This window comes from Peromyscus eremicus, chromosome 1, assembly GCF_949786415.1.
Source record: "Peromyscus eremicus chromosome 1, PerEre_H2_v1, whole genome shotgun sequence".
In the NCBI taxonomy this organism is placed as follows: domain Eukaryota; kingdom Metazoa; phylum Chordata; class Mammalia; order Rodentia; family Cricetidae; genus Peromyscus; species Peromyscus eremicus.
Window position 1 is genome coordinate 161,808,703 of NC_081416.1, and position 8,549 is coordinate 161,817,251.

At 43.3% G+C, this 8,549-nt stretch overlaps 1 protein-coding gene across 1 annotated transcript; it reads left to right on the plus strand.

Moving 5' to 3' along the window:
• The first annotated feature begins 3,721 nt into the window (after nt 1-3,721).
• LOC131922946 (uncharacterized protein C2orf78 homolog) lies at nt 3,722-8,248 on the plus strand. Its single transcript, XM_059277817.1, has 2 exons — nt 3,722-4,601; nt 5,899-8,248. Exons 1-2 carry the CDS (start codon nt 3,737-3,739, stop codon nt 7,776-7,778), a joined length of 2,745 nt encoding a protein of 914 aa, XP_059133800.1. The 5' UTR covers nt 3,722-3,736; the 3' UTR covers nt 7,779-8,248.
• Nucleotides 8,249-8,549: the final 301 nt, after the last annotated feature.

The following is an 8,549-nucleotide window of genomic DNA, read 5'->3' on the forward strand; positions in this document are numbered from 1 at the left end:
TTTGAGTTTCTCTCCATTTAATTTAATGTTGGCTGTTGTCTTCCTGTAAATTGCCTTTATTATGTTTAGGCATGTTCCTTGTATTCCTGATCTCTCTAGAACCTTTATCATGAAGGGGTGTTGGATTTTGTCAAAGGCCTTTTCAGCATCTAATGAGATGATCATGTATTTTTTTTATTTCAGTTTTTTTTTATGTGGTGTATTACATTGACAGATTTTCATATGTTGAACCATCCTTGCATCCCTGGGATGAAGCCTACTTGGTCATGGTATAATTTTTTTATGTGTTCCTGGATTCGGTTAGCCAGTATTTTATTGAGTATTTTTGCATCAATGTTAATGAGAGAGACTGTTCTGTAATTCTCTTTCTTTGTTGCATCTTTGTGTGGTTTGGGTGTGAGGGTAACTGTAGCCTCATAAAAAGAGTTTGGTAATGTTCCTTCTATCTGTATTGTGTGGAAAAATTTGAAGAGTATTGGTATTAGATCTTCTTTGAAAATTTGGTAGAATTCTGAGCTAAAACCAACTGATCTGGGCTTTTTTTGGTTGGGAGACTTTTAATGATCATTTCTATTTCCTTAGGGGTTATTGGTCTATTTAAATAGTTTATCTGGTCTTGACTAACTTTGGTATGTGGTACCTATCCAGAAAATCATCCATTTCTTTCAGATTTTCCAATTTTGTGGAGTACAGGTTTTTGAAGCATGACCTGATGATTCTCTGGATTTCCTTGTTGTCTGTTGTTATATCTCTCTTTTCATGTCTGATGCTCTCTCTCTGGTTTTTCATTAATTTGGATAAGGGTTTATCTATCTTGTTGATTTTCTCAAAGAACCAACTCTTTGTTTCATTTATTCTTTGTATTGTTCTGTTTGTTTCTATTTTATTGATTTCAGCCCTCAATTTGATTATTTCCTGGCATCTGTTTCTCCTGGGTGAGTTTGCTTCTTTTTGTTCTAGAGCTTTCAGATGTACTATAAACTACTCACTAGTGTGAGATTTCTCCAGCTTCTTTATGTGGGCATTTAGTGCTATGAATTTTCCTCTTAGTACTGATTTCATAGTGTCCCATAAGTTTGGGTAAGTTGTACATTCACTTTCTTTGAATCCTAGGAAGTCTTTAATTTCTTTCTTTATTTCTTCCTTGACCCATTGGTGATTCAATTGGGCGTTATTCAGTTTCCATGAGATTGTAGGCTTTTTGTAATTTTTGTTGTTGTTGAAATCTAACTTTAGGCCATGGTGGTCAATTAAGATACAGGAGGTTATTTCATGTTTTTGTATCTGTTGAGATTTGCTTTGTGACCAAGAATGTGCTTGATTTTGGAGAAGGTTCCATGGGGTACTGAGAAGAAGGTATATTCTTCTGTGTTAGGGTGGAATATTCTATAGATATCTATTAAGTCCATTTGAGTCATAATGTCTGTTAGTTCCCTTATTTCTCTGTTAAGTTTCTGTCTGGCAGACCTGTCCATTGGTGAGAGTGGGGTGTTGAAGTCTCCCACTACTAGTGTATGGGGTTTGATGTGTGATTTAAGCTTTAGTAATGTTTCTTTTACAAATGTAGGTGCCCTTTTATTTGGGGCATAAATATTCAGAATTGATATTTCATCTTGTTGGATTTTCCCTGTGATAAATATGAAATGTCCTTCCCCATCTCTTTCGATTGATTTTAGTTTGAAGTCTATTTTATTAGATATTAGGATAGCTACACCAGTTTGCTTCTTAAATCTATTTGATTGGAAAGTCTTCCCAGCCTTTTATTCTGAGGTAGTGTTTGTCATTGAAGTTGAGGTGTGTTTCTTGTAGGCAGCAAATGGATGGATCTTGTTTTTGTATCCATTCTGTTAGCCTGTGTCTTTTTATAGGTGAATTGAGACCATTGATATTAATGGATATTAATGATGAGTTATTGCTAATTCCTGTTATTTTTGGAGGTAGTGTTGTATATTTCCCTTCTTTAGTATTTGTTGGTGTGGAACTATCTATTGCCTGTGTTTTCATGGGTGTATCTAACTTCCTTAGGTTGGATTTTTCCTTCTAGTGCTTTCTACAGGGCTGGATTTGTGGAAAGATATTGTTTAAATCTGGTTTTATCATGGAATATTTTGTTTACTCTGTCTATGTTGATTGAGAGTTTTGCTGGGTATAATAGTCTGGGTTGGCATCCATGGTCTCTTAGTTTCTGCATAATGTGTGTCCAGGACCTTCTGGCTTTTAGGGTCTCCATTGAGATGTCAGGTGTTATTCTTATAGGTCTGCTTTTATATGTTACTTGGCCTTTTTCCTTTGCAGCTCTTTATATTTTTCTTTATTCTGTATGTTCAGTGGTTTGATTATTATGTGGTGAGGGGACATTTTTTTTGGATCCAGTCTATTTGGTGTTCTGTAATCTTTATAGGCATTTCCTTCTTTAAGTTGGGAAACTTTTCTTCTATGATTTTGTTGAATATAATTTCTGTGCCTTGAGTTGGTGTTCTTCTCCTTCTTCTATCCCTATTATTCATAGGTTTGGTCTTTTCATGGTGTCCCAAATTTCCTGGACATTTTGGGTGACGACTTTGTTGGCTTTAGTGGTTTTTTGACTGATTATTCTATTTCCTGTATCTTCAACGCCAGAGATCTGCTCTTCCATCTCTTGCATTCTGTTGGTTGTGCTTACATCTGTAGTTCCTATTCATTTACTCATATTTTCCACTTCCACCCTTCTCTCAGTTTGTGTCTTCTCTATTGTCTCAATTTCAGTTTTCATATCTTGAACTGCTTCCCTCATTTGTTTAATTGCTTTCTCTTGGCTTTCAAGGGATTTATGATTTCTTCCCATTTTTTGTTTGACTTTTCCTTGAATTCTTTAAGGGAATTTTTCATTTTCTCTTTAAAGATCTCTATCATCTTCTTAAGGTCATTTTAAGTTCAATTCCTTCTCTTTCTTTTGTGTTCAGATGTACAGGTCTTGCTGAAGTAGGTTCTGATGGTGCCATATTGGTTCTTATGTTGTTGACTGTATTTTTGCAATGGTGTCTACCCACCTCTTTCTCCACTTGGTGAAAGTGGTGTCTGTGTCTGAGGGAGCCTCTCTTGTTACAGTGGGAGCTCTTGGTCTAATTGGGGCCGGTGGACTCTTTGTCTCAAGGAGCAGCTCTTAGTCCAATTGGTGCTTGTGGGCTCTATGTCAGGGAGTAGCTCTTAGCCCAATCTGGCACCAGCAGGTTCTGTCTCAGGGAACACTTGCAGTCCCGGAGAGTGAGTGGGATTTGAGGGAGTTGGGGCTTGTGGGTTACAGGGCCTGATGGGGGATGGCGGTAGTCTGAACTCCCTGCAGGAGGTCTGTCTGCCCACTGAACTGTAACTGGGACTGCAATGGGTGGTGTTGTGTGGGTGTAGGGTTGTGCCCCAGGGCCCAAAACCTAGAGGCTGGGGTGTTCAGGTATGAGGATAAAGACTAACCTTTTAGTCCAATTGGGTGCTGGCAGGCTCTGTCTCAGGAAACAGTTGCAGTCTCAGAGGGTGGGTGGGATTTCTCATTAATTCCTTTTAGCATTTGGATCTAATTTTAGGGCCAGGGCATATTCTTTCACTGGATTTGAATTGAGGGACAAAGTGTGTTTCTTTTGCTCTGGTATCAGGGTCAGGGTATGCTTCTTAGGTTCTGTGTTGAGGGCTAAAGTGTTTCTTTCACTGGCATGTGTCCCAGAGCCAGGGTGTGTTTCTAACTAGCTCTGATTTCCAGGTTAGAATGGGTTTCTTTATTTGGTCCCATTTCCTTACATGGCTCCCCACAGGAAACTACAAACCTGCCATCTCATCATTTTTTCCCATTGTCCTCTTGCTTCCTACAGAAAATTTCCAAAGTGCACCTTTCTTTGGGAAAGAATGTGCTCTGCAGCCCTCTGTGCCTGTGCTGAGGAATGCCACGCCCTTAGCAGGAAGTGTGTGCAACTTCTCCAGGGTCTCCACCCCAGCTCTGAGTTCAGCATGGCTCCTGCCATCAGACTCCAGCACTTGTTCCCAGCAGCTCATGGACAGTGCTTACCCCTACTTACCAGCTGGCACAACCATGGTGACTGCGCTGACTGACCAGGGCCAGAGCTCTGCCTCAGCACTCTCCTATTTAGGTGTTCTCCAGTGGGATCCCACGGGAAGCACTGACAGGAGGGGAGCTGCACTCCAGGACTTCACTGTAACTGTCATTGACCAGAATACCACATTCTCCTCCTTGTCTATGACAGCCCAGGGTGACAATATTTTAGATCCCAATTCCTTAGTCCTCTCCTATCCAACACTGTCTGCCAGCCTTGTTCAGGCCACACCACCACAGGTGCCAAATCAAGGATACAGCCTGGCACCTTCCTACCAGGAGGGCAGCCAGGTCTATGACAATGACATCAACAGCCTGGGCCCTCTGATGGCTGGAGAACACAGGCAGTGCCTGCAGGCCTGTGGCTCTGTGTCCTACTCTGGGGGTCAGGCCTCTGCCCTGCAACCAGGGATGGTGGTGATGCCAAAGGAGATTCAGCCAATGAATGTCCAAACACCCTTCACCACCACTGCCATCTACTATCCCACACCTGCTCAAGACATGCCAGACACCAGTCTTCAAGGTGAGTAAAGCCAGGAGGGGAGGAGTGAGATCAGCACACAAAGCAGACACAGCTCGACCTTTCAGCAGTGGATGTCCTCAGGGAGAAAGGATGGGAGTCCTGAGAGCTCAGCCTTGGCCTGGCTCACCATCCTCATCTTCAGTCTCTATAATGACTGACAGTGCAGGACAATGAGTGGCACCCATCCTCCATTAAGACATGTCCAAGGACACCACCACAGACACACACATCACTGACCTAGCTTATCATTCCCATGCACCGTTACACGGCAATCACCTCCTTCCTATATCTATTCCTCGGGGATGTAGAGGACACCAAGGCTTTTCTGTTTGGGAACACTGGGTTCAATTCTGACTCTAGAGCAGTGCAAATCCAAATCTTATTTAGAAGAAGAAGTATTGCTCACAGATTCCAAGTGCTGGCCCTGCCGGACTCTTCCAAGCATAAGTGCATTGAGAGTCCAGTATAAACAGAGTACCAGTGTAAAACTGCTAAGTTGGGGAAAACTTCTCTCTCTCTCTCTCTCTCTCTCTCTCTCTCTCTCTCTCTATCTATCTATCTCCTCTCTCTCTCTCTCTCTCTCTCTCTCTCTCTCTCTCTCTCTCTCCTCCTCTCCATCTCCCTCTCTCTATCCTTTTCTTTGCTATGGTTATTCTGAAGTGAGCCAAGCATGATTACTAGGATATGTTCTAAACTACAAATATAACACAAGCTAAAGATTTCACCTTCTTAAACCAATTTTCACATCATTAATAACAAGACTGTGAAATGTGGAGCTGGAGGAAATACATGGTTGTAGAAATGATTGCCTTGCAGGAGTGAGGAACTGGGTTTGGTTACCTGAACCCATTTAGAAAGTCAGGCAACTGGGGGCATTTGAGTAATGCCAAGAGTTGGAAGACAAGATTAAGTTCTTGAAAATTATGGACCAGACAAGCTGCCTAATTGCTAACTTCAACGGAAATGAGGGTCACTCTTACAGAGACATGGGGAAGGCAAGGGAGGACCACACCCCAAGGGAATTCTGTCACCTCCCTATGATCACTATACATGCACACAACACACAAACACTGAGGAAAACACAAACATCTGAGAAAACATGATATCACACGGTTACCAGAAATAAGACAGTGGTCACAAGTCTCCCAATAGAGGTGCCGTGCCGCCTGTGCTACTCAAGCAGAGCTCATAGGAAAGCCTTCCCCACTGTTGTAGGGGGTCTGAGTACTGAGGTGCACTGAAAAGTGGGGAGCACCTCACTTACCAGGCACTGACTTCTTCCTTGACTCTTTTTCAGTGGTGAAAATGGAGACAACCCTGGGATTGACAGCTTCAGCCCAGACACTCTGTCTGCTGCAGAGTCCAGACCTCTGCAATGCCTGCACCCAGGATGTCCAGAAGACACCACCTGTCCATGGGGACTGGTCATTAACTGCCCCCATTGACAGTTTTTTGGAATTCCTGCCCTTGCCTCCTGCTCTGAGCTTGGAACAAACAGACAATAATGACTTGGATTTGATGACAGCTGATCTGTCAAATCCTCTGTATGCCTATGAGGGCATAAAAGAAAGCCAAGATCCATCACTTCTCCCTTTAGCACATGCCAACATGCAGCAGGCCCTGAACTACACTGATTCAGGGAGCCTAAAACAGAAGCTTTCTCCTGACAATGCCACCTTGGGAAGCAACAGCCTTGGTCAGGATGAGCCTGGGGTGTTGCAAGATGCAATGAGCTCCAGCATGGACTTTGCAGACATGACTACACTGGTGGCAGATATTCACCTTCCCCGACTCTTCAACTCAATCACTGAAATGAACCAATTCCAAGATCCCACAGCAACCCAATCCAAAGACACCAGGAGGGATCAGGCCCAGGAAAGCTCCAGCATAATCAGTGTATCTGTGAACCAAGTGAGAAAAAATAGCCCGAAATCCTCTGAGATGCTTGATGGGTCTCCTCAGGCCAGAATCCAGCTCCAGGGCCTGGTGGAGGAAGAAGAGGCTGTGGGCAGTGCTGGGTCCAGTGAAGGGGCTATTGACAACATGCCTAAGCACTTTGAGGGCAAAGCTCAGAAAGGCACACCTAACATGCCCAGCAGAGCTAGGGCTCAGGGGCAAGACAAGACCAAGAGAACCAGAGAAAACAACTCCAAGAAAACAGAGGAGCTGAAGCAGTCAAGAAACATAGTCAAGGCAGAAGAAAACACGACCATGCCAAAGAACAAGAGGAAGAGGAATCCTCCGGAGCTCAGCCACAACAGCTTTAAAAAGCCTCGAACTCATCTCGGCATGCACATGCTAGAATCCGTGCAAGTCTTTCACCCACTGGGGAAGAAGAGTGAGAAGAAAACTGGCATCTCCTCCTCCCAGGCTCGGCTAAACCTCAGCAAAAACAAAGATCCCAGGACAGGCCCAGCCACCACATCCCTTCTTGATGTGCCAAGTGATGGCCGGGGCCCTGGGAAAAGCCCAAGCAATGCTCAGAGGCCAGAGAGCAATGCTCACAGGGAGTGTCCATCTCCATCCCAGTATGAGCTGCCCCCACCTGGGAAGGTCAAGTTAGTACCTCTGCCTTTTCCAGCCCTGGACAAGCCGCAAGCCAGACTGGTTTCTAGAAAGCCTCTCTTCCTGGCTTCACGCAGGCCCCCTGCAGTATACCCTGTGAGGCCTCATTCCCACTCGGCTCAGCCTTCCACACTCAAGCCATCTAAACCAGCTCCTGCCAGCACTTCTTTGATGGCCTCTGACAAGCCAGCTCTGCCTATTGCTACCAGTGCCACACAAGCTAACATAACCCACCCCATCCAGTCTTGCCCTGGGCCTCAGCCAGCTGTCTGTAGGCCAGTATCCTACAGGGCATCAGCTCACACTTCACTACAGAGGGAGCTTGACTCTTCTAACAAGAACAAGGCCCCATCAACCCCCAAACCTCAAATCCAATATCTACTACAAGACTTCAGCCACCAACCAATTCCATGGAGGAAAGTCCACATTCCAGGGCCAGTCATCTCACAGCCCATCACAGAAGAGCAGAGACCAGAGAGGGAGGCCATGAAGAGGCAGGCTCAACGGGAGAGAGAGAATGCTGCCAAGTACACCTCTCTGGGAAAACCACAGCTCTTCCTTCAGAGGCAGAAGGATATGGAAATTTCTACATATTTTGGCTATGTCATGTAAGGGCTACCCTAGACTTTGGAACACAGTACTATTCAACATAGAGAAGGTAATAGAGACACATATACATGAATACATTGGATTTAAAGACTTGGACGAATGTGTAAATATGTTCGTATATATTGAGCTAATGTGACTAATAAGTACATCACAGGATTTATATAAAAACGGTCAGACATAGTTTCTATACTTGTAAATATCTGAAGACACTAAAAGTGACTGGAGAAATTAAAGTCAGTTATATTTTATCCATGAGTAAGTATATAGAGAGGGTTTTGCTTGTTTCTTTGTACCTTTGCTGTTATTCAAGTATGTTGTCGATATAGTAATATATGTTACATAAATACATCATATGATATAAGTCCCCTGGTAGTGTTATTTAAGGTAAAAGTAATTAGCCAAAACCTGTAGTGGTAATAAAATTATTCTTCTTGACTTTTATTTTTAAATAAAATAAAAGTCTTTGAACTTGGTATGTTCCCTATAGTGTATACTGTTATAGTTAACACACTCCTGTTCTCACCACACTTCCTCCCATTTTGAAACTTTCACCCCATCCCTTTAATTATTACTAGTCTGGGACAGAGCTCCTGCTGAAGTTTCATGAAATGAAATACAGGATTCCATGTGCACAACATCAAGCACCCACCATAAAGAGAAAATACACAAGGTTAAACGATTTCCTGAGTAGGGTCTCATTTGATTACTGTTTGTCTCAAGTTTTATCCATCTTTGAAATCACCCACTAATACTTTATTTTGTGTTTGTGTGTTT

Bases quoted from the DNA above. Each gene is read 5' to 3' on its own strand.
- LOC131922946 (XM_059277817.1), top strand. From the start codon at position 3,737: ATGGGTTTCTTTATTTGGTCCCATTTCCTTACATGGCTCCCCACAGGA. The intron at 4,602-5,898 runs GTGAGTAAAGCC...ACTCTTTTTCAG, and splicing joins GCCAGACACCAGTCTTCAAG to TGGTGAAAATGGAGACAACC.